This window comes from Chenopodium album, chromosome 17, assembly GCF_948465745.1.
Source record: "Chenopodium album chromosome 17, dcCheAlbu1.1, whole genome shotgun sequence".
Classification (NCBI taxonomy): Eukaryota; Viridiplantae; Streptophyta; class Magnoliopsida; order Caryophyllales; family Amaranthaceae; genus Chenopodium; species Chenopodium album.
This window is the reverse complement of record NC_137850.1, coordinates 46,453,929-46,480,445: the sequence shown is the minus strand read 5'-3', so window position 1 is coordinate 46,480,445 and position 26,517 is coordinate 46,453,929. Positions and strand designations below refer to the sequence as shown.

The following is a 26,517-nucleotide window of genomic DNA, read 5'->3' as shown; positions in this document are numbered from 1 at the left end:
ATTTCTCAAAAAGCGTGGATATTAGTCTTCAATTTTGGAATTTTTTTACTTTTTTTCACTCGGAAATAAAAATTGTCGAAATGTTTATTATGGTCCTTAGTACCCTCTAGGAGTCCAATTAGGTGTGTGAAACCATTCAATTTGCTTTTAAACGGCCAATTTATCGGTTTACAACTTGCACCGATTTACCAGTTTACAGCGGCCAATTTAATTAACTTGCACCGAACCCGACTTGAACCGAAATTTACCCAAACCCGTTTTAACCAGTCAAATCCAGAATTTAACTCGACTTGTTACGAACCTGACCTGAATTCAACTTTACCCGATTCGAATTTAACCCAACCTGTTACAAACCCGACCCGAAATCAACCCGACTTGTTATTGACCTAACCCAAATTCAACCCAACTTGTTATTGACCCGACCCGAATTTTATCATACCTATTACTTACCTAACCCAAAAATTCAACCCGATCGTTTACTAACCCGACTAGAAATTAACACGACTTGTTATTGCTCGACCTAAATTCAACCCAAATTGAACCTGACCCGATTTCAAATCACCTTAAATGCAATTTAGACCACATTTTATTGTTGTTCAAAGTATTTTGTCTTGGGAGACCAAGTCGGTCCAGGCCAGCAAAAAAAAAAAAAAAGGAGCATCATCCTCAAATTTAAGAGTTAAATATAGTAAATATTTGTTGTATGGTCAAAGGAAATAATTATTTTCCTAAATTATAGACTATAGTTTCCTAGTATATTTTCATATATATTACAGTCAAAGGAAATAATTAGTTTGATAAAAATGATAATTATTTATTTATAGTTAGTTGAACCCGAATATGACCTGACTTGAAAATAACCCGACCTGATTGTAACCTGCAAATTATTGACTTGAACATAACCCGACTTGAATCCGAGAATGACCCAACTTGAAAATGATCCAACCTGATTATAAACCCGCAAATTATTGACTTGAATCGTACCCGACTTGAACCCAAGAATAACCCGACTTGATTATAATCCGTAAATTATTGACTTGAGCCAAACCCGACACAAACCCGAGAATGATCCGACCTGATTCTAACCCGCAAATTATTGACTTGAACCGAACCCAACTCGAACCCGATAATTACCCTAACTCGTTTTAACCCGAATTAAACCCGACCTATTGTTCACCTGACCCGAATGTAACCCGACTTAAACCCGACCCAAACCCGATAAGAAGTATGACCCGACTCAAGCATGACCCAACCCAAAATCGACCCGCATATGTTATGGAATTAATTTGAATTGACCCGACCCACTCTTACCCGACCCAAACCCGACCCGTTTCCCCGAATTGACAGCTCTACTTATTACAGAGGATTCTGTAATTTTTTATATAAGTATTTTTTTTTCGAAATATTGATTTTTATTATAATGAAGAAAAACTACTATTAAGTTAGGACAAATTATATCCCATACCTTATTCCCTAAAAAAAAAACTTCGTGTATGTTACTAAACAAGGTTAGCAATGCACCCTAGGTGCTAAAAAAAATGCCAAGTATGTGATCGGGATAAAGCATAACGTCTATTCTTGGTATGATGGATGGTGCAAACTTGCTAAGGCACGATCGTGTTATAGGCATGTAACATGGGTATAATACATGTACCAAGGATAAAACAACTCGTCCCTAAAAAAAAATTTAATGATAATAAATTAATAATAGATAATTTGAGGTTAATGAATTGGTTTGTCTCAACTTAAGGCCAAAGGCAAGGCAACACAAATTAAGGCTAACACAAGCCACAATGAAACAAGACCAAGTTAAGACTTTGAGAACCTTGGGATGCAAGATGCCAAGACTAATTTTGAATGTTTAGGAATTTGGTGTCAAAAGCTCATGGAGTTGTAGGGAACACATTTCGAGGTTTTATAATATTGTTTTAAACGATATAAGACCATTAGTCGCCCGCATAAAGGTTCGGTATGACCTACTTGTATAACTGATGAAAGAAGGCGTATACAAAACCAGTTATATTGATTATTTAAAGACAAAGTAGATAGTTCTAACCATTCAAAGGACCTCCCAGGTTAGTTGGGGTCCATTAAAAGCACCTCAAACTATTTACTTTTTAAGTTCGGTAAAAGTCCAAATTTATCCAAATTTGAAAGGTATAATTCACACTTTGGGACCAATTTTAGAAGTTTTCAAAACTCGGTGTCAAAAAATCTCAGAATTCTAGGGGATGCATATTGAAGTCAAATAATAATGTTTGGAAACATAAATGACACTAGTCGGTCATATAAAGTCATGTATTGACCTTGAGTTGATAAAAGACATAATGGACGGTTTCAACCACCTAAATAGATTTCGAGGGTACTGTAAAGTCTATGAAAATACTAATGGAAGTAGTCCAAAATTCAAGACTCTAAATTCCATATTGGCTAATTTGATCCCCTAATTCTAACATAGACTTGTTTCAAATGTGTGCATCTTTAAATACAATATGAGAGAGGAGGGAATAGTGAAATTGCATTATCCATAAAATTCCATGATCATTTCATTACACTCTCTCCAACTCTAACTTCCATTCTTGCTCCCTCTACTCTTACTGCTCTCTACCTCTCTAATGGCGTCCTCTCTCTCCTTGCCACCCCACTACTTGTCGACTTCACTACCATCACTTAAACGCCCATTTCTACCAGCATCATTCCCGTCGCCGGTACTTCTCCGGCCGGCGATTGCTCATTCTCCGGCGAACTTGAGTTTGAGCTTTTTGGGCAACAAAAATAGGAACTTTTTGTATAGGGAAGGTGTTATTGTCAGAGCTGAAGATAAGGCCAGAAGCTCTTCACCTCCGCCACAACTTAAGGTCTTCTCATTTTTTGATTTTTTTTGTTTTTTTTAATTTTTTTTTTGAATTATTTTTAATATTGTAATTGTTGATTTCTTGGAATAGATTGATGAATTACTACTGAATTAGTATGGTTGTTTTTGCGTTGACTTGAGAAAAATATGGATTAATTGTTTGTAATTAGAAATGGTGGAATTGATCTTGTTCTGACAGTTTTACAGTTCAACACTATTGGATTATATTGGAAAAGAAAACCATTGTTATTATCTTGAATTCTATTTTTGAGTATTTGAGCTTGCTTCTGATATGAGTTTATTTATTTATTTATTTATTTTGTGGTGAGGTTCTTTCTTGCTGACATGGTTTTGGGGGTAATTGGAAGTTGCTTGGGTATTTTTACTGTTAAATAGCAAATTGAATTACTGGAATTGTGCATTAATTGTCATGGATATCCGAAAATCGGGTTGTAATGGTAGAGTGCAGGCTTAGAAAGTTGAATTGGCTGAGGTTGGATATTGTAAATGGATATAATGAGTTGAGCAAAATCCTATTTGTATTTTGCTGCTATGTTACTTGTAACCGTCTTTTCACCTATATACTCATGTTTGATATTCGACACCCAATAGACGCTTTACTGATAGAGTATAAAACATATTCTTGGGCCTCAACCATAAGTTTAAGCTTTTGGTTGAGTTGGTCCTCTAACATGGTATCGGAGCCAGCGTGACATAAAGGTCACGGGTTCGAATCTCATCCACCCCTCCTTCAAAGTGGAATTAATTCGCGCCAGGTATGAGTGGGCCTGTGTGACACAATGATACTTGGATTGTGTGACTACTCTTGTCTGAGGAACATAGTTTTGCTGTAGTCCACTGCATATATGTAATATGTGTTAGTATGTTACATGTGTTGTTCAACTCACTGTACCTGTGTTGAATACTGGACATTGTGGGGGTAGGGAAACAGACATTTCCTATGTAGGTCAAACCACCAGAAATGTGATGTTTGACATGTATGGAAGTAGGATTCCTGAGCTGCGTGCATTTAGCAATGTAGCATAGTTGGTTGGACCTTAATATTCGTGTAATTGCTCACTATTTCATTCATAGAGTATTGTGTATTATAATTTCTTGACGTGACTACTTCTGAGTTGTGCATTTACCTTATTAGTGTATACTCAGGAGCTGATAAATTCATCAGGGGAATGTGATCCAATATGCTCAGTTGATGAAACAAGTTCCCAAGATTTCGAAGCCAGTTATCAGCCAAAGACTGATTTGCTGAAAGCTCTTGCTATTTTTGCTGCTGCTTTGACAGGCGCTGTAGCCATTAATCATTCCTGGGTTGCTGCTAATCAGGTTAATTTTGTTTTAATGTTTGATTGCACTATTGCAGGCTTTGCTTATGCATATTGTTTTAGACCTGAAGTAGACATGCTGATAGAAGATTATTGATAAAATCTTGTAATGCAGGATCTTGCTATGACATTGCTATTTGGAATAGGATATGCCGGGATCATATTTGAGGAATCTCTGGCTTTCAATAAAAGTGGAGTAGGTTTGATCATGGCAGTAAGCTTGTGGGCTGTAAGAAGCATAGGGGTAAGTTTTTCTTTACTTGTGGAATTTTCTGGCAGTGTAATACTTTGCCGTTCCACAAATATTGCAACAATTACCATTTTAGGAAGTTTCACAACTATTGCAACATTTCCTTATTTGCACATGGTTTCTCTCTTTCTCTCACCTCATCACATGGGTCTCTATCTTTATAATTCTCTATCTATCTCCTCTTCTTAAAATCCGTGTCCCATTCCCACAATGCAATATTTGGGAAACAAAGGAAGTAGATGGTAAATATTTTAAATGATTAACATGCTCTCTTTAAAATGTTAGTTTGCTAGTTGCTAAGTTAAATGCTCTAGATGTTCTATTATGCTAGTCGCGTACAGAGAAAATGTTTACAGCACCAAATTTACTTGTTTTCTATTTTCTCATGGAGTGATTTGCAGCTTGAATAAGTGGAGTTAGCAGAATAGCAGTTACAATAAATTTATTGACTCTAGTGCTCCCCATGAATGAGAAGCAAAAAGCTGTGCATTGTATACTCGTTATATCTGGTGCGAGTTTGTAGCACTGCATATGTTATATAATCATGTTATAATCAATAATTACATAACTATACCAATACTAAGATCAATAGAGGTTATCAGTTCCCCATATCTCTTGCATATTAGACAGGCATTTCATAACTTGTCATTTATTTGTATCTAAATATTTTGTAGGCTCCATCTACTGAGGTTGCTTTGTCAGAGCTAGAGCATGCCACTGCTGAAGTCAGCCAAATTGTTTTCTTTCTGTTAGGTGCGATGACAATCGTTGAAATAGTTGATGCTCATCAAGGCTTTAAGCTTGTCACTGAGAATATTACAACACGTAAACCGCGTACCCTCCTATGGGTGGTAAGTTCTTTGTTTGATTAGTTACTAGACGTTCAATCCAACACATTTGGTGAAGGGGAAATTTTCATGTCCAGCAATAAATAGTGCAAACAACAGTGGATATTGCAGCTACTTTAGATTGAAAAATGAAGATATCTTTCTAAGCAATATCCGGAATTAAAGATATGATCTTTACTATACTAATTGTTAATAATTACTTAATTAGCATATTTATTTATTTATTTTTGGTTTCTCATGTCTTCTGTTTTCCCCTCGGTATACTTACAACTTTACTAGCGTCCGGATATTCTTTGCAATGGCACTTTTTCTTCAATTGCATGTCTCTACAAGTGCTTTGGAAAGATGTTTGAATAGCATAAATACCTCACGTTTATAACTTAATTAGAGATATGTTGCTCAACATGTTAGTCATTCTGCCGAAAAAGTAATGATCATCGAATCTAGAAGTGAAAGGCAGACTACAAATTCTATTTCCAAAATCTAAGGAAAATTTAAGTGTTCACTTCATTGGACTAACAAAGGATTTATGGCTGAACTTAATTTGAACATCTACTTGCAGCTTGGGGTCAGGGTGAGTCTGCAACCCCTGTTTGGGTTGGAGTTAGGGTGAGGCTTGGGGGAAGGCTATTGTATAATACTAAAAACAAAAGCTTTTGTTCTACTCACTTTCTGTTTATGTAGTTTTTTTTTTTTTTTTGCTCCTCACTTTTCTTAATTCCATTTGTTTGTGGAATTCCACCATCTTACCCCTCATACAGTCATACCCCACAATATATCCACTTTTCCACACTCTCTCTAACCGTATTCACAATCTTCTTACATCCACCCACCTTTTTACACATTTTCTCTTACTTAGTCTTACACTCATCCATTTTTACGCTCTTTCTTATTTTTTCTTACACCCACTCATGGTTTAGAAAGTTTTTTGAAACTACATATCTACAATTTGTGAGTCAAACAAATAATTAAAATAAATGTGGAGGTAATAATAATACTATATTATTTTAACATCAACAATCTCCCTTAAATCATAGACATAAGACTATATGTCTCTTTTTTTCCCCTGTATTGAATCTATTGTATATTCTTGCTAACTTAAGTTTACAAGTTGTTAAGTTGTGATATGATATTCTGTATTCTACCACACTGCAGGTTGGTTTTGTAACCTTTTTTCTGAGTTCAATTCTTGACAACCTAACTTCTACAATAGTCATGGTTTCTTTGCTGAGGAAACTAGTTCCCCCATCTGAGTACCGCAAGTAAGCTCCCTAACTTTTTTTTGGGGTCTACTAGCTTTAAGTAAAATAATATTGAATTTTGAATTCTAAACCATTCTTTTAAAACTTTCTTGAATTTTATTCTTGGTTATCCTTTAAAACTCCCTTAATTTTTCCTAAATACTCTTTCGTTTTCCCACTTTACTCATCTTTTTTCAAACTCTTTCAAATGATTATATTGTTATGTCCTTGTCTTTATATCGTACGATTCATGCTAGCCGACCTTAAATCATTTCGGGATTAAGGCTTTGTTTGTCACTTTGTTGTAATGAAGGTGCACAAATTTGCTTAATGTTACAAAGTCATTAGTCGTTGAACCTTAAAATTTGCTGGAGTTAAAGAAAATACTGTCTTCATACCTGTATGTTTGTGCAAATGAAACATGAAATGTACTAGCTACAAACAAACTCATAATATGCGGATGCAGAATTCTTGTTTATTTACAAGTACCAGGAGTTGGAAATATTTAGAAGTAGATGATTTCCATTTAGGCCTTCCCTAGTGGGAATCAATTTTTCATTATTACGTTTGTTGCTTTTGTTTGGGATAGGTTGAGAGTTATTCTTCTTACAAGAAAATTACACTGAAAATAGAAAATCTCAGAAAGTTAACCGATAAGATGCCTATGAATGCCAATCCATAAAAGCCAGTTCTCATGGATGTCAATCTCTAGAAGCCGGTTACTAATGAATGTCAATTAATAGAACCCAATTAATTTAAAAGCAATATTCAGGATTTTTTTTTTTTCTTTCCGCGGGGGGGGGGGGGGGGGGGGATGTTTCATGATAGTAGAGGTTATCCACTTATTTTGCAATACAGGGGCTTTTATTCCTTGAAATTTTCTAAATGGGGCCTGAGCTGTGCAAGAGAAAACTGCGATGTTTTACAATTTTAATTTTACATGGACAACCTTATAACTGTCAGTCATATGGAAAGTTGGTTCCTGTCAATGTAGCTTCATGTCAATTATTATTCTTCATTCTCAAAAAAGACCCACTTATGGTTTCCCTTTTGTGTGTTGTCTGTGTTTAGACCCATTTTTAAAATGCGCCAATAACACTTACGGCCAGATTTGTCTGCATTCTTCAAACAGCTTGTGCCCCTGTACATCCCATACTGTACTCATGACTTCATGAGAGTATAAGATTTTACTTAATATTATCTCTGGCAGGATTCTTGGAGGTGTTGTTGTCATAGCTGCAAATGCTGGGGGTGCTTGGACTCCCATTGGTGATGTCACAACTACCATGCTTTGGATTCACGGTCAGATATCCACACTGCCCACAATGAAGGTTTGTCATGGTTGATGAATCAGATTTCCTAAAATAGTAATGGTTTGTGATAGCTTGATAGGTTTTCCATTTCTCCCAAAACTCTTATTAAGATTTGAGTGTACGGGGAGGATCGGAAATTTTCATACAATTATAGAAGTAATATATGTGATGAATAATTTTACATATCCTTTATTAGTCAATCATGAGGGGTTAGGTTGGTGTCAGTCATGTCACTAGGGAGTTTCATTGTCGTGGTGGCCACTGTCCTACATTCTGCAACATTCAATCTAGGTCTAGAATTACGTCTCACATGTTGAAAGTACTAAGCATATCTGCCTGTCATAAGTTGAGATTCCTGACAACTGCTTCTAATTTCATTATAGCTTCCCAATCTTGACATGTCTTTGGGTTTTGTAGGCCTTGTTTATACCTTCTGCTGTTTCTTTGGCTGTTCCATTGGCCCTTATGTCACTTACAAGGTATGTGTCTTACTAATGAGTGCAGTATATTCTATCAGCTGAGAAAAATGATTCTTAAGCTATACCAATCTCTTTTTTCCCCATCACAGTGAAGCTAATGGAAAGGCAACAGAATCTGCTGGTGTCTTGGCATCTGAGCAGATGGCACCTCGAGGGCAGCTTGTTTTTGCAGTAGGTATTGGTGCTTTGGTCTTTGTTCCCGTGTTCAAATCCCTTACTGGTCTGCCTCCGTATATGGGCATGCTTTTAGGACTTGGTGTTCTCTGGCTATTAACAGATGCCATTCACTTTGGTGAATCTGAAAGGCAGAGACTGAAAGTACCTCAAGCTTTGTCTCGAATTGATACTCAAGGGGCTCTTTTCTTCTTAGGAATTCTTTTGTCTGTTGCAAGGTAATTTCAAACCCATTTATTAGTGTTTGCAATTTTGCATCTCTGTTAAACTGTGTTTATTCTTTTTTTTTTTTTCTTTTGGGTGTTTGAGCTGTCTTGTCTTATTTGTGGCTTGACTGCATTGCGTACTTTCTTTTTGTTTGGGGAATTGGGGTGGACTGAGGGGGTTGGTTAAATGAGGTGCTCAAATCTTTGATAATTAATGAATAAATTTGCACTTGCACATATCCACGGATTACAGTGGACTAAAACTTTCACATTTTCATCAACATTCTGATGGAGTCCTCTTTTTAAATTTTTATGGCTGTAGCTTGGAAGCAGCAGGAATCCTTCGGGAGCTGGCAAATTACCTTGATGCTCAAATACCAAATGTTGAGCTCATTGCCAGTGCAGTAGGGGTGGTTTCAGCAATTATAGATAATGTTCCTCTTGTTGCAGCAACAATGGGAATGTATGATGTTACTTCATTTCCGCAAGATTCTGAATTCTGGCAGCTAATTGCATATTGTGCTGGTACTGGTGGCTCCATGTTAATTATAGGATCTGCAGCCGGAGTTGCCTACATGGGCATGGAAAAGGTTGATTTTTTTTGGTACTTCAAGAAGGTAATACATTCATCATGATGACATCAATTTTATCAGTTTTTATCCTTTTAATTGAGCTCATCACACAAGTCTGTTTTGTGTAGGTGAGTGGTTTTGCTTTTGCTGGGTATGCTGCTGGAATTGCAGCTTATTTGGCTATACATAACCTTGACATCTCTCTGCCTACTACACTCGCTCATGTCCCGTTCCTGTTTGGATGAATTTCTTCCTTAGAAGCCAGCAACTTTGATTTGCTTGAAGCAAGAACTTGAGCTAGACACAATCTGGAACCTCTCTAGTGCTGAGATTCAAAGCAATTGTGAAAAAGCAGAGGCGCATAGTAGATAATGTTGATTCTGTTTCCAGGCAACATTTTCACTTCATGTCACTTCATGTATGTAATTCTTTTGTCAAGTAGAAATGGGGGTCAGATGAGAATTACGGGAAGCTTCCCAAATACGTCAAGAGATTAGTTAGGTTGATAGGAAATAAAGCGAGCAAAGCTGAAGGATGTTATTATGCTTTGGAAACAATAATCTTGAGATAAAAAATAAAAAAAAAAAAAAAAAAAAAAAAAAAAAAAAAAAAAAAAAAAACAACAACAACAACAATTATTCTGATGATTTTACGTGTTGTATGGCCAATTATAACTATTGTCGTTTGAGTTGTTCAGTAATCATCATTTACAAGTTAATATTTGATTACTGTTGAATAACTGAGGTCACAGTTGAGTATATATTCTTGTTTTGGGAAGGAATTTTGTGGGAAATCAAAGGGAAAAGGGAAGAAAAGAGAGCCAAAAAAATATTTAAAAACAATGCTAGAAAGTAATCAAACTCTAGAAATCCGGCAATAAATACGTAGTATTTTCTTACAACATTTTATGTTTTACTTATAAGATAATTTACTACGACGGAGTAAGATTCTTTCAAAAAAAAAAAAAAAAAAAAAAAACAAATACTCCATTTACCAACAACATTTTTTTAAGGCACAACAATATGAGTAGTTTTCACAAAACTGATTTTTACAAGTTTCTCACTATATATATATATATATATATATATATATATATATATATATTCATTTTTTGCTTTTTATTATTCTTTTATCCAAATGAGTCACAAGGGCAACACAAAGTACAAATAGAGATGGGGAATTTGAACCCATGACATCATACACATGCTATCAGTCTTAACCACTAGTGAAATGAGTTGCAACAGTAGAACCATATATTGATAGAAACTGTACACCATGCGCCAGAGGCTCAACTAGGAGAAGCCTCTATGCCAAAAGGAAAAAGACTGCTGAGCAAGGGCTCTTGTACAGCATATGAATACATGATATGACTCTTAAGCAGCTGTAAGGATCCTAAAATCATAGCAGTGAAGTACTCATTGGATTTGCAAAGTAATGCTGTCGACAAACAAACTTAGGTCTAGAGTAGTTGCCACTGAGACTCTCCAGCAAGGCAGGGGGTGTTGAAGAAGTTCTTTGAGTCATCTTCCGCACAATAAGGTGTTTATCCAAAACCATCAATTCCAACAGCTTTCGGCAACTCTGAAGAAAGTGTGAACAAAGCATAAACAAATACACCTTCTAATTAAAAAAGAAAGAAAAAGTAAACTCATAATGAATCAAGCACGGAACCAAAAATTTGTGGCTTAGTAGTAGAAATAATTTCATCTGCACCATATAAGACCAAATTAACAAGAACATTCTCTCTGACACTGCAGTGTCAAGTCATATTCTCCATGTCTACATGACCACATTTACCGCCAAAGATTTTTTTGCCATGGATAATCTAGGTAAGGTGCCTCCCAAGCTCTAAGTTCTAACTGTGATCTAACCTATAATCACACCACTAAATCTCCACTAAAACTCTCATAACTAATTTATGAGAGTTTACATTAAAAGATTCAAGCAGAATTCCTTATCCAAAAAATTTTCCTCTGGGAAGAGGCGTATACCGAATGCCAACATCATGTTGTCAGCTGATCAACTAAAACAATTCAATGAAAAGACCAAATTTAATGTCATGATTCACAATTTCATTCTCTTTCAATTGGCAGCATTACATTGAATTTAGCTATAACCATGACATTTTAAGATGCTGCGAATTACTTAACTTTAACTTCTTTAGACAATACAGTGACAAATTTCCACTCTGAAAATCCATGAATATGTCAAATAAGTTTTGAAGACAAATTAAAAGATTAGGACTTAGGAGACAGCAAATAATAAGAGCTTAAGATTTAGTCCTGTAGGAAGCCTTTCAATTGACAAGTAATTAGAATCAGAACATGCATAGTTGTATATCATATATCTGTCTTCTAAAATATAACATCCATGTAGTTGTAGTCTTAGAGTAGTATATATACAAAATGCATCAACCCTTTAATACTTCATCATGAATAAGATGCAAACACATTTTTAAAAGCCACTCTAATATACGGAGTAGTGCATTATAACCCAAAGCCAGCAAAAAGTGAAAATTTTGGCTCCATTTGAAAAAAAAAAAAAAAAAAAAAAAAAATGATACCAGTTAAGAAAATATAATGATAGTAGCATAAAGAGTAGGGCGCAAGGCATAATATTTATCGACATGCAATGAATGGGGAGTGTGTGTGTGTGTGGGGGGGGGGGGGGGGGGTTGTGTAACATTCAATATCAACCTTGTTTCCAGAATTTTGCAATATTCAATGGAATTTTTTATCATATTGTTAAATACTTGTTATCTAGCTGTCTATTAACAGTTCATTTTAAAACCGAGCTTCCAATCTTCCATCTTAATTGGCATGAAGTATAACACAACACTGATCTTTAAAATTATTTAAACAATTTTAAGTCCTGAGTACAGGCAGAACAAAGGCACTGAATCTTTGTTTATACTCTTGCAACAACTCCATGTCTCACTGGATAACTTCACAGCAGCATGCAATTTAATGAAAATGAAAATTCTTTGAATTAAAGACAATTAAGGAAGTCAGTTAAAAAATTACTTAATGAAAATTGATGATATGTTCAGCAACATAAAACTTTAAGGATAATATCTTGTTTAAACAGACAAATCAAACAAGAAAAGGATACCTGTGGGTTTAATACTTCCATTTGACTGAGAATATCACCCTGTCAGAATCATACGATCAGCAGAGGGGACAAAAAAAAAATGGAAAACCACGATCATACAAAGATCAACAAGAAAAGGACCACACAAAGATCAACAAGAAAAGAAGGACCATGTACAGTTTAAATTGGACTATTCCATGCCCAATACATAAACAGAAAACCATTCTAATTTATTATTGTTCAGCATAAGAAAATTCTACTAATATTGGAAAGCCACAATACCATTTCCCCACCACCTCCCCCTCCCACAATACCAACCCCCATTTACAACTCGTTGAAAGATTAATTAACAGCCCCCCATCCCCCTAAAAAAAAAACAAGTATATCACTTTGCCTTTAACAGGATCTGGAGAAGTCCAGAATTCATGCAATTTTGACCTTAACAGTACAACAGCAGAGATAATTTCAGGACCGGCCCCTCATACAAAATAGTGGATAAAGTAATATTACCTCTAGTATGGCAGGATTTTGAGTCACAATACCAAGTATACGACGTGTAAGCCCCCTGTAGACAATCCTATTAATAGTTCCATCCCCGTTGATCCAAGGCAAAATTGGCCGAAAAGCAGCAGTTGATTTGTCAAAGTTTTGGATATTCTCCCTATCTTCAGTGGATGTTCTAGAGCTGCTTCCTTCAAGCTTTTTGTGAGCCTGAACTACATTAAAGAGTGGTGAGACCTCTTCAGATGAATTACGACTATGCACTTCACAATCATCTGAGTAATTCACTTTATCTTCACAATCTGCAGTCCCTTCAACTATATGTGTCTCATCTCTCTGAGGAACTGAAGATGAAGCCATTCCAGGACCTTGAGAATAAGTTGTCTTTGAGGCCAGAAAGTACTTGGTGAGATATTGACCATCAACTACATGAATAGAATTGTAACCATTGACCTAAATCGCAGAAAATATAATCAGCTCACTCTATTTTTTTGAAAACTTATCAGCTCACTTTATATAATAAAATCGTAGAGAAGTATCAGAATCACCATCCTGAAATCAGAAATGACACCAACCTTCAATACAAGGCCAAACAATTGAAGCACATCAACAACATGTTCAGCCAGAATTGTACCTGGTAAGGGAAACCAAATAATCAGTATGATGACTGATCTTTAGAGTAAAAAAAAAAAAAAAAAAAAAAACACCCAACTCCAAAACAGAATACCTTGAATTCCCAAGCACTCAGAAACCTTTGACATGGTTAAGCCCTGATCACCAGCTTTCTGAATATTTGTGTGTGCAATTTTAAAAAGCTCTGGATGCAATTGAGCATATTCTTGTCCACTATGTTTAGACAGATCTTGAACAGAGAAATTTGCCATAACTTCCCATAATGAATTACCAGAAATAATAGTAGCTGGAATAATACTGCCAAAATCAGGGGATTCTTTCACACTTTCAACGGAGGATAATGTGCAGCTGACTGTCTGACCCAAAGTCGAGTAAAACTGATCATTTTCACTGAACAGCATTGCATTACCTTCATCTTTGAAAAATTCAACAGTGTAGGACCTCAAAATTGTTGCTCGACTTAGAGAAACTTTTATACCAGGGAAGCCTTTCTCTCGGCGGGAAAAGATCTCACTTTCTTGCAAAGAGTTACATTTATGTTTCTTGCTAACACCACTGTCCTCAAATTCATGGTCATCATATTTACGTTTTGTACTTCTTGAGTCCTCAGCCTCCCCAACACCTTCAAGAGGTAGAACCGGCATAATGGACAGCTCTCCAGAAGATATTAAAGCAAACAAATGGAAAACATCTCCACACTGCAGATCTGAAGGTAAATCCACCATTCCTTCCATCAACTTCTTCTCCTTTTCACTTATCCATCTTGCTAACTTAGAAGCTCGCTTCCCCGTATTCGCTGGAAATTGAGACAATGAAAGGCTCCTCAAGAAATTTTGAGACAGGACAAATGGTTGACTGGGACCACTTCCTACCTGTTACACATTACGTTAGCCCCCCAAAAAGGCAACCTTGATTCATAAAATGACAACAACAATAAAGTAGCAGTAGTTTCCATAACATGAGCATAAGCATAACCAAAGCATGATCCTTCTTTCTTCTTTTGGATTTAGGGGAGGGGAAGATGGCCCAAGTTTTTCTCTTCCTCATGTGAGTTTTTCTCTTCCTCAGGTGAAAATCAAACTTCCACATTTGACAATATAAATTATTAGGCTAAGCATTAGAAATTCAAAGCATATTGTCTGAGCCAATGCATTTCTAATCAAGTACAATAATATCATAACACTTACTAGAAGAAAGAAAGCAGTTGAGAGCATAAATTAAAAAGCAATCAATCAATCAAAGCTTTAGTCCCATAAGTGGGGTCCATAAATTAAAAAGCCTACCAGAATTTTTTTCTGCCTGAGGTAGTCAAAAGCTGAGAAAAGATCATGCTCCGAATAGCAACATAACGTTTCCGCTAGCAAATTTGGCATTTCAGCTGCTTTTGAGTTGGTCAAGAAGACCAGCTTAAAAAGCTCAACAGCACAAGAAACAGCCAATGATTGATTCATTCGTTTGGTTATGCTAACCCCCTCCTTCAAATGCATGACAAACTTCTGAGGAAGGCGGTGGCGTCTGGATCTTTGACTGGAATCTATCTGTTGCTTTTCAGAGTCATTGTCAAACTCACCTGGACTACTAGCAACAATATTGTGGGCTCCCTACAACCATAGATAGCTTTATAAGCACTAAATTGCATAGGATTCAAAATATTTTACAAAGATTACTCCATGTCGATAAATTTTTGGCTGATGAAGTTACAATGACTCCCAACCTTGAGGAGAAACATTCACAAAGTCAAGGAAGAACAATCTACATTAAAAAAGTCTTTCAAGGTTATGCATATGCCTGATGGATGTGTAAGTTATTGCATTGGTATAAAAAAAAAAAAAAAATTATAAACTACAAGAATTTCATTGATACTTAAAAGAAAAGAATTATATAGCATTGAAATTATTAAATAAGGGATTTTTTTTAAATTATAAAAAAGGGGGGGAGGGGGGGGGGGGGGGGGGGGAACATGGAATGGAGAGAGAATAAATGCATATTCAAAATTGGAAAAATCACAAAAGGCTGAATGAATAGACAGTTGATCTATTTAGATAGGGAATAAGGGAAGCATTTAGCAGTTTGGTACAAAATAAAATCAACAAAGTGTAAAGTGAGTTAGTTTGAGCAATGGGTAGTCTTAAGCTGCTTCATTGCATAGAGGTTATTTAAGCATCTGTGCCAAAAACTGATAAATATTAAATACCTGAGATGCAGATTCACTTCTCTTGGCAGATTCCAATTTCATCATCTGCTTTTGTACAAGAACCTCCTTAAGGGCTACCTTAATTGTACTATCATCAAAGTCATCCCAGCGTTTTCCCTGAGAACGGGACTCTTGACCACACTCATTTTTTTCTTGATCCAGCTGCTGAGCATACCTTTGAGTAAGCAACTTACACAGCCTCATCAAAGATTCTGCAAATTTAATGTCCCTTCTCAGAACAGAAACTCTTCTACGACAGGTATTTGGAGGAGCAGGAAGATCGCTAATTGAAGCCCAATCTGTGCCGCGCCTTGCACCTTGAATTGCTCTTTGTCTTGCATATTGAATTAGTAAAAGCCTGACAACAATAGGAGAGACAAAAAGCAATTAAGCAACATGACTACTAATGAAACTAATACTCCTGTAAATGAATGACATATATACACAAATTTCAACTTCAAAAACCTGTGTCAATAGGATGAAGTGACGTAAAATACCAATAATTTACAACCACCTAAAGGCCATCAATTTCCTAACTCTCTTCTGTTGTTCATATTAGCCACCAAGCTCCAAACCAAAGTAATTATATTGGCAGACTGGTAATTACAAAATTTAGATTCTTCATATATATATATATATAGGGGGAGGCTCTCGTGAGAATTTTTCTTATGTGAGAACACTCTTTATGTTCTAAATTTTTACTCGTATGTTCTAAATTTTAAATATAATGTTCTAAACTTTTTCTTAGGTGTTCTAAATTAAATCAAATGTTCTAATTTAGTACTCACATGTTCTAAACCATAAAATAAGTTAAGTTTAATATCATAAATTTTAAATAACTTGTTCCAAAATTTTAACTTATATGTTCTAAATTTTAAAATGTGTGTTCTAAGATTTTTAATTATATGTTCCAGATTTTAAAGCGTATGTTCTATTTTTTACTCATATGTTCTAAATTTTTTACTCACACTTTCTATATTCTATATCAGTTTGTTCTAAATTTTTATTCACATGTTCATAATCTTAAATTAGATGTTCTAAATTTTACTCATATGTTTAAAATTTCATAAAGCATATTTTATAAATTTTTAATCACTTGTTCTAATTCTTAAATCAAATGTTCTAAACATATTACTCACATAGATGTTCTAAATTATTACTCAGATGTTCTAAATTTTAATTTCAGACACATGTTCTAAATTTTTATTCGTATGTTCTAAACTTTTACTCACATGTTCTAAAATTTAAAATTAATTCTCATATAAGTATGAATTCTCACATATGAACCTATTCTCACCGGATCCCTCCCCTATATATATATATATATATATATATATATATCGACATACCTGTCTGCTTCTTCTGTCCATGAGAACTTTTGCTGACGAGTTGGTTTCAACATTGGCATGATACACTGCCCGATTAATGACTCCTGTTGTTCCTCATGTTCAACAACTTCAGGCTCCTCCAACTCCTCTTCTTCACTATCTTCATGGGATTCTAGAATCCAGCATGCCATCAAAGAAACAACATGCTTAAGTACACTGGCAAGTAGGCTCGGCTAATACCTCTAGCAAAAAACAACAAAATCGAATTTCAACAAACCACTTGTATGATTGGCTTTTGCACGCTTCGCCAATCTTTCTTCTTCAGATACCTTCCTTTTGCGCCGAGATTGAGGATGCCTGTCACTTCTAGCATCTGAAACCACGCCCTGAATATTGAAATCTCCCTGAAATCTGTTAAGACGCTGCTGCCGATTATCATAATATACACGAAGCACCTGCAAATAATTTAATGAAACTTAGGATTTGGTATATATACCTCAGTGTAAACTAATTGCAGCAAATATACACTCTACTCGATCAATAATTGATAGTCCATCAGCTCCATCCGACTTAGTTCAACTTTATATAACAGTCTACAAAGACACTTTCACCCTTGATTTTTGGTAAGATGCTCACTCTTTCCCTATAACTGTCCTAGCAGATTTTCTACACCAACTTTAGTAAGAAGCATATGTTAGAGCAGGTCAAAGAGGATATCTTAATTTCTATAGAGCGAAAGAAGACCAATTTTCAATTCTTTTTCCATTACAAGAACATCAAAGCAATAGCAAGATCAAATTTTATCAAGAGGATGATCATTCATCATGAACTAGCAACTGTGGTTTGACCGGTAAGGAACATCAACATGATTACAGGCAAGTGAGGTAACATTAATCTCTCTTGGTAATATGAATTTTAATAAGAAAGGTTTTGATCACATGAGACATGAGCAGACTGATGTTTTGTGATCTAGTCAATATGAAGAAAAAAAAAAACTTTTTGGCATCCATCTGCAAAACTACATTCAATGACTTTTCAGAACATTAAAACAATCAACAGCTGCATCATCTTTATTCTTATAAATTTATAGATAGTTCTTTTCATAAATTTCATTTTTCCATCCTAACACTGAATAACATTCAAATAATTAAGCTTAAAATTAAGATAAAGGTAACGAGATAGGTAAGGAGTGGTATAATTCAAGCCTACAGAGTTTCATGACAATAAAGAGCTATAGCCTATAAGGCTCCTTCACCTGCTCTAAAGAAAGATTGAGATCTTTGGCGATTTCTCTACACTCCTGAAAGCTGAGTTTTTTACTTTGCTGATCCTTAATGCGCTTGAGGAGCTCAGCACGTTGCTCTGCCTTCATCACCCTGACTGTAGTCCATGACCGATAAAGACAAACCTGCAGATCAAATGATTGAATTTATCAATTACAAGCTGAGAATACAGGACTAAGAAACAGGGGGCAAGACAAGCTGGTAATGGGTAACAATGCTTCGAATTTCGTACATAGAGAAGTACATGCACAGTTGCACACGTATGTGGGTATGCACAAGTCGAACAACATAATGGAAAAAAAAAAATGTATCAACTATCTACAAGGGCTATCACCCTCAAACATAGAGATTAAAAAGAAGAATGACACTATATATATATATATATATATATATATATATATATATGAGATACAATGAGAAGGATCTTATAATGAGAAGACTGAGAAGGATGAAATGTGCATTTATTTTGAACTAAATGTGCATATATTTTCTACTAAATCTGCATATTTGATTTTGGACCTGATACTTTTTTTGCAAATTCTGGAAAAACGAGAACTTATGCACATTCAATTTCGGTCAAATTTTTTTTTGCACATTTTATTCCAAAAATATGCACATTTAGTGAAAATTTTATGCACATAAAATCCTTCTCATCCTTCTCATTTTAAGAAACTTCTCATTTGACCCCAAATCTATATATATATATATATATATATATATATATATATATATATATATATATATATATATATATATATATATATATATATTTTAAGGAAATACTACACTTAAGCTTAAAGTGAAGTCATATATATACAAGGGCAGACAGTCATATAACCAAAAAGAGAATACGTGAATTGTATGGATACATTATTGTCAGATCATTACCTCAAAAACCACACATCCAGGGAACGCACGTATAGCAGCTTTTGTGTCAGCAGCAGCATAGCAATACTCTAAAGTCTGCCAATATTTTTCAACAGCTTCGCCAGTGGACAACACAAAGTCATGCCTAGGGCCTCGAGGCAACAGGTCCATTGATAGCGGTTCCTCAATGTATGGTTTCAACTCTAAAGCGTATATAAGTTTAGCGTGTGAGATCTTGGTTGCATCCGTGGGACTTTCATCAGCTACCAGCCGGATAAGCTAGATTATCAATTCAAAATGACAGAGATGAGGAAAAACAAAAAAACAAAAATATAACAAGTCCCAGAAGGTTCAGCTTTCTTTTCAAAACCAAAACTGAAGGAATGACAAATCCTAAATAATTCGCAAGGTGAATAAAACTTCACTTTAATTGGACATGCAAGATATAGTAAAAGGTGACCCAGGTTGCAAGGGTTAGTCCATGATAAACTTGAGATCAGGGCTTCCATGGAAACAACATCTTTTTTTTTTTTTTTTTTTTTTTTTTTTGGACGAACGAAACAACATCTTAATATTGCAGAAACTTCTTAATTTCATGCTAAGAGCAGGATAGTCCTGTGCGCATGGAAGTCAAAATGTTTGGACATTGAAACTAAAATCAATTCAGGCATTCAGCCTTACACAAATGGTCTGCAATAACAAAAAAATATAACTTCCTTCAACATTTAAAAAAGAAAATGAAATATTTTTTTAACAAAACAACCAAAAAATTGCATCAAACAATGTATCTGACTCCTGACATTGAAGTCCATAAAATAATACACATTAACTTCATAATTATTCAGCATTAAACAAAGTAGCCGGATACTTGAGAGCCTATTAAAGAATGATGTCTTCTGTAAAAAGTATTATGGTCTTTTGATATAGAATATAGATAGCTTGGAGAAATTTTCCATTCCTTTAGCTTATTGCTATTGTAAGCAATTATCCAGTTTAATGCTCCAACATGCTTCTTATTTCCTAATTATTGTTACAGTTTTCAGAGTAAATACCAATTTTACGAAAGGTTTCCCAATTCCCATGTTAAAGCCTCCAAAGAATGATATTATGGGAAAATTAACTAGTAATCTAAAATAAATTGATACTTTCTGGAAGAAACATAAACACTTAATTATGGCATCCATGATTGGTCTTTCGGTCAAATTATTAACACCCAGATAGAATCTCCAGGTGTTGAATCTACACCTAATTCAGTTGTGGCAAAACCAAAAGCTAGAATCAAAAGGTGCCCATCAGTCTCAAATAATCTGTACAAGAAGTTCAGCCAAGTTGGAGCGAGCTTCAGTTCTAATGGCTCTGCTTCGAGCTTAATGCACATTACCCACCTCCCCATGGGTATTAACCCCTTGCTATTCCTGATATAGGAAATGAAGGTGGGGCCCACCATATACCTTAAGAAAAAGAAAAACTCATCTCTAATGAGGCCAAATTAGCTCAAGGTGTCAGTGATGCCAAAAAATGTGCATAACTGCATACATGTTGACTTTCAAGCATATACAGCTTTACTCATTTTCATCATAAATCAATAATTGACATCCAAAATATAAATGATCAAAGGCAAAAAAGTCACAGGCAAAGAGAAGTAGGCAACAAGGATGAAAAATAATAACACCGTGTATACCTTGAGACGGCGCAATATATCAATAAGCCACGATAGCCTTCCAGTTGCTCGAGTATCCATCATGCTCTTGAATTCTTCGTCAGAAAGATCAGACAGAAGAAGGCCAGTCTTGCACTTCTCAATCATATCAGTCCATTTAAGAGGAGAGCCCACAACTTGCAAAAATAGTTCAAAAGGCATAGCTTTGATAGCAACATCTAAACCAAACAATACGCAAGAGCTGTTTTTTGTGGGATTTACACTTTTAGTCGATGTTGACTCCTCAGTGCATGCAGCTGAACTATTCACATAATCCCATAAAAAACGATGCAAGAGCTTTGTTCGAACCATTTTTGCCAAGACAAATCCATTAGCACGCATAACTTCAGATTTAGCACTTTGAGTATCAGAGTGTGCATTAATCTGAATTCTCTCAATGCCATGAAGTACAGGAATGGGAAGTTCCTTCTTTGACTGAGATAAGGCACCACGGGTTTGCATCTCAAATGATCTCAGTCTATCATGCACTTGGTCTGACAACTCACTAGCCGAACCTTGGACAGAAGGATGAAGAACCACAAGGATTTGACGGAGATGTCCACAATTTGAGACACCTGGTATACTAAAGACCATGAGTTTACACTTCCCTTCTCGTTCAAGCTTATTCAGACAATGTGTCAAGGTCTTTCTGTCCATTCTTGTCTTCTTGTCCTTCTCAAAACTCTCAAGCCACCTTTGCAGCTCAGGTTTAACAATGATTTTCTCAGTCTGCAAAAGTGAAGAAATTTTGGACAAAAATCCAAGATATAATTGAGGTATATACAAAACAACTGAAGAGCACAGCCAAAGAATATATACAAAGATCATGCTATTGCTAACTCATGTCAGTCTATTACTTAAACAAAAACTACTAAAATGATGCAATTCATCAAAGATTAATAGGATTAGCTGTATAATTTTTCAGACATACAGCAATAGGAATCATAGGTTAGAGTTATGTTTTACTCCCTCCGTTTTGCATTAGTTGCAACGGTAGGGTTGGCTCAAAGTTTAAGAATATTATAGACTAGGCTTATAGGCTTATAATATGAAGTATTGTTAATAAGAGAGATATAATAAAAAAGTAGTGTGGGTGGGGTTGGTAGGAAAGAGAGAGAATAAAATATCTGTGAAAGTGGGGTTATTGGGAAAGAGAAATTATAAAATAATTGTGGGTCCCTTCCAAATATAGAAGTGTTGCAATTAATATGAAACGGATGTAAAAGGAAAGCGTTGTGATTAACACGAAACGGAGGGAGTAGACATTTTCCATAACCTCTAGCATAGGCCTGTAAAACCTACCAGTACCTACCAGGCTACCACTAGCAAACTGAATATGTTATCTAACAGCCAACCCCGTCGACATCCTTCCCAGGTTTCACAAGTAATTCGTAGGGCTTCTGCAATTTTGCACAGAACATGTGCAAAACAAGACAAAATCCCTACTATACCTTCTTTTCATACATCAGTAAGATAATATAGTAGTAACATCTTGCTACACAGCAAACAATATTTTCTTTATTGCCTATTAGACTATAAACTTATCTGATACTGCAAGATTTATAACCAGGACCAGAAACAAGTACAGACTACAGAGAATAAAAAGACTATAAACAAACCTCGAGTCTTTCAAGTAAACGTATCTCTCTCTGAGCATTAGTTAATGATGGATATCTTTGGCCTTCTTGAAGTTCAAATGGCTTTAATACTGGATTTGCTAACGCCTCAGTTGTACCATTACATTCATTTCCACCAGCTGAACCAGGTACAATATTGCTCATATCAAGGACTAAACCTAGTGAACCTCCAGGACAAGCAACAATTTGGACTGATCCTCTGACCTGCTGAGATTCATGCTCAAGTTCTTCTTCAGTGTCTATCTTCTCCATATTATCTTCAGTTAGCCATTTTTTTGAGTTTAAGGAATCCATGTCAGCTATGGTTCTTTGGGAGCTTGTACCATGAGTTGGCTCTTGAATAGATGCTAAAGCTAAAGGATGCCCATCAGAGCCATCTTGTAATCTGTTGAATGATGAATTAGGTAATTCAGGACAGAAATTTCCTTTTGTCCAAAACCGATAAGCTAACCCTCTTTCAAGATTTTCTGAAAGTTGATGCAAACCAAACCGAGAGACCATTGTATTGGTCAGGTTGTCGAGCATTTTAGTGCTGATACCTAGCCTTCCGCAAACCTGCTCATATAGGATTTTAGATGTGAATGAAACTTAAGAAACTAATTCACGCAAACACATCAAGAGTACAAAAGTAAAATATACTTAAATGCAATTGTGCATAAATAAATTACAACAACAACAAAGCCTTTGTCCCAAAATGATTTAGGGTCGGCTAACATGAATAGTCATAAGGAAACGTACGATATAATAAGGGACATAACAAGATAATCAGTTGAATGAGTTTGAAAAAAAGGTGAGTAAAGTGAGAAAAAGAAAGAGCATCCAAGAGAAATAAAGGGTGTCCATGAATACATTCATTTAAAATAAGATTACACACACACACACACACACACACACACACACACACACACATATATATATATATAAAACACCTAGTATTAAATATGAATTGCCATCTCAAAATTCAATCCTTTAGTCTATTTCAGCTAGCATGCTTAAAAAACAAATTAGTCAACTTTCAAACCTAGGTTCTAATAGAGTTCCATTACACATGTCCTTACAGCATTTCTTTCCAGTTATTATTTCCTTACATTAAAGTCAAATAAATACCCCCCCCCCCCAAAAAAAAAAAAAAAAAAAAAAAAAAGACAAATTACAAGTCCTTGTTTATGAACAGGGTAACTTAATATGTAGTATGAGTACGAGATCGCAATATACTTCCTTATTATGTTAATATACCCCAAAAGTATTCCAAAGTACCTATACGCATGTTCCCAACACACAATTCCCAATTCTGTAAACATTAATTTCACTGCCAGTCTGCCACTTCCACTTGATAAAACAGATAGAGGTACACTTCCCACTGTGAAATGATATAATGTAGTAACATATACCTAACTGGTTTCAATTAACTAACAGTAATAATCACGGACACGAATCTGTTATCACATGTGAACTCCACAATACTCATTCAAAAGTAACATCCTTTAAACTTACTCTATGACTCTTTGGATATTTATGGGAACAATAAAAGCTTTAAATAATGCATGGGATGATTAATAAGAAACAGGTAAAGACATATAGTCATTAGTCTGAAAAAAATATCAAGAAAGATATGAACATACATCAACTCCAAGCAGCCCCTTAGATCCTTCAATATCAATCATGTCATATATTTGTTGCTCAAAAGGAAGCTCCACAAGCTGCTCTGAGGCAATATACTTGCCATCTCGATTCTTTTGTTGAAAATACTTTGGAGAAAAACTCTTCAGCAATCGCAAACAACTGACAGGCTGCCCAATGCCAGAAAAAAGAAATATACTATTCATCTTATAAAGAGTAACAAGAGACATACTTAGAATAAGAAAATTATAGGACAAAAAAAAAAAGAGAGGAACTCAAGACTGACTATTGATAACATCATATTTAAATATAATATTTAGATTTCATGAGAGACCGAAAAGAACATATTGAACTCCCAGGCAATGAGAGTCATTATGAAGCAGTAGTACCTTGTTTTGCCCTCTAGATCTGCCCTTTTTGGATTTCGTAGGGGTTTCCACTTTGCTATCTACTTTCGCCTCAAATACTTCAACAAGACCAGCCTGCTTCAACCTGTTGCTAATCTGGAAACCGGCATCATGAAGACAGACAGACAATTTTCTGAGAGTGCATTAGCGGTCATATAACATAACTATGAGACTATGAGATAAAGAAAATATTACGTTTCTCCAAGCTCTATGTCCTTTTGTTTCTCGATAACCAAGTTCCTGTTTTATATCTGAGACCACGAGAACCTTAAAGGAAAAAAAGTGTCATTGAAAAATAAGGTGACCATTGCAATCAATAATACTAGGTAACCAACAATTCAAAGATGCCTTGACAAAATTATTCAGATTCACAAATTCAAATAGAACAGACCTTGCCTTCAGCTTGCTCAAGTCTATCACAAACAGCTTTGATTGCAGGCAAGAAATCCTTGACACGCACATCATCTTGGCCACATTCTTCAACGTCAGCACCACTGACATGGTTTTCTTCCAAATTCTTGTTTTCTTTTGTAATCTCAAGTCTTTGCTGAGAGCTCAAAGGCAGCGCGTAGCGATGTAAGTGGATCAGATTGGTACGCACAGGTTGCCTATTTTCTTTTGTTCTCACTATTGTTTCCTGGCGAACAACCAAACCCCAGGACTGAAGCCTCTTTACCACATAAAAGATATTGTTTCCAGGTATCCCAAGGTCCTTAGAGAGTTGAACCTGTGTCACTCCAGTTTCCCTTAACAAATTCAATCAATCTATGTCATTATAAGTGGCAAAGACACTTCAAATTAGTCTAGTGTAAGAATTTTAAGCCTACAATAATCTCAAATCAGACAAAAATTGTATCTTGATTCTACAATAATCTGAAATCAGACAAAAGTTGTATCTTGATTCTAAAATACCTTCAAACTAATTGAAAAAATGATGATAAATGGAAAATCAAATTAAGTCATTTATAAGAAATCACAACCAATTTCCCAAAAAAAACAAATAGCAATACCTAGCAAGAGCAAGACGCTCAAGAACACGTTGCTGAGGAGCAGTAATATTGGAAGCTTTAACATCATACAACCCAACAAAGCATCCTCGAAGCTGCTCATTAGCAACCACCTTCACTCCCAAACTCTCACACTCTTCAACCGACTTTGATTTCGGGTCGGGTAATTCCGACCCATTAACATCCCTAAATTGGAGGCCCGGAACAGCAGCAAGGCCCGACCATACGGCCCGCTTAACAGCAGGGCAGAGGTTGATTTCTGCAGAGGAGAGAGAAGAGTGAAGGCGAGGCCAGAGGAGAGAGAGTAAGACGCCATTAACACCTTGTGAGCAGATCTCCTCGATTGCAGCGTGGATGATCGTGTCCATTGATTTCAGTGGGTGATGATCATAATCATCAGAATATGGAATTGACGGTGGTTTAAGGAGGAATTTGAATGTTTGGGGATGAAATTGGGGATTGAGAAAGGCGGGAATTGGAGTTAACGGTTGGGAATTTGGGGGTTTTGATGGAGAAGTGGTGGAAGATGAGGGAGATGGGGAAGGTCTAGGGTTCGAGGGGTCTGCAGAAGACAAAGATAAGAATTTCAGCAAACACTTTTTTTTTTTTTTTAAATATATTCTCCTCTCCTTCCTACCCAAGTTACCGCTTCTATTTTGGAGATCCAAAATGTTATTTTTATTTCAATTTAAAGATAGTTTGTAAAGATAATACCCTTATTATTTTTTTTTTACATTGATGAGATAAAGAACATGCAAATGTAACGAATGAACATATAGAGTATTAATTCGTATGCTCATTTTGTGTATAATCTTACAATAGTTCAAGAAGCGAAGTCAAACTTTATTTTACCCCGGCATACATCATTAAATTTGGTAAGTTTTTTCTACAATTTAGAGTCTGTTCTCTTTAACTTAATTTCGATTCTATTCAGCTCTATTTCTAATTTTCTTCTCTCATAAACAATTTCA

At 35.5% G+C, this 26,517-nt stretch overlaps 2 protein-coding genes across 3 annotated transcripts; one reads left to right on the top strand and one right to left on the bottom strand.

Moving 5' to 3' along the window:
* Positions 1-2,451: 2,451 nt before the first annotated feature.
* Positions 2,452-9,915, top strand: LOC145589926 (sodium/proton antiporter 1-like). The gene is made up of 10 exons (XM_081646633.1): positions 2,452-2,858; positions 4,022-4,198; positions 4,313-4,441; positions 5,122-5,298; positions 6,451-6,557; positions 7,747-7,867; positions 8,267-8,328; positions 8,418-8,720; positions 9,031-9,325; positions 9,409-9,915. The coding sequence occupies exons 1-10, from the start codon at positions 2,616-2,618 to the stop codon at positions 9,523-9,525; spliced, it is 1,731 nt and encodes a 576-aa protein (XP_081502759.1). The 5' UTR covers positions 2,452-2,615; the 3' UTR covers positions 9,526-9,915.
* Positions 9,916-10,399: 484 nt separating this feature from the next.
* LOC145589925 (uncharacterized) lies at positions 10,400-26,047 on the bottom strand. 2 transcript variants are annotated; one of them, XM_081646631.1, is made up of 18 exons: positions 25,550-26,047; positions 24,931-25,285; positions 24,735-24,806; positions 24,522-24,635; positions 24,135-24,302; positions 22,495-23,067; positions 20,858-21,604; positions 19,198-19,455; positions 18,282-18,434; positions 17,304-17,481; positions 17,048-17,198; positions 15,699-16,056; positions 14,788-15,105; positions 13,599-14,376; positions 13,447-13,505; positions 12,881-13,324; positions 12,392-12,430; positions 10,400-10,861 (listed from the first exon to the last, which is right to left on the bottom strand). In XM_081646631.1, exons 1-18 carry the CDS (start codon positions 25,912-25,914, stop codon positions 10,679-10,681), a joined length of 5,313 nt encoding a protein of 1,770 aa, XP_081502757.1. In that variant the 5' UTR covers positions 25,915-26,047; the 3' UTR covers positions 10,400-10,678. The 2 variants fall into 2 exon arrangements, with proteins under 2 accessions (XP_081502757.1, XP_081502758.1); XM_081646632.1 differs by having other exon boundaries at positions 17,307-17,481.
* Between the last annotated feature and the right edge of the window lie 470 nt (positions 26,048-26,517).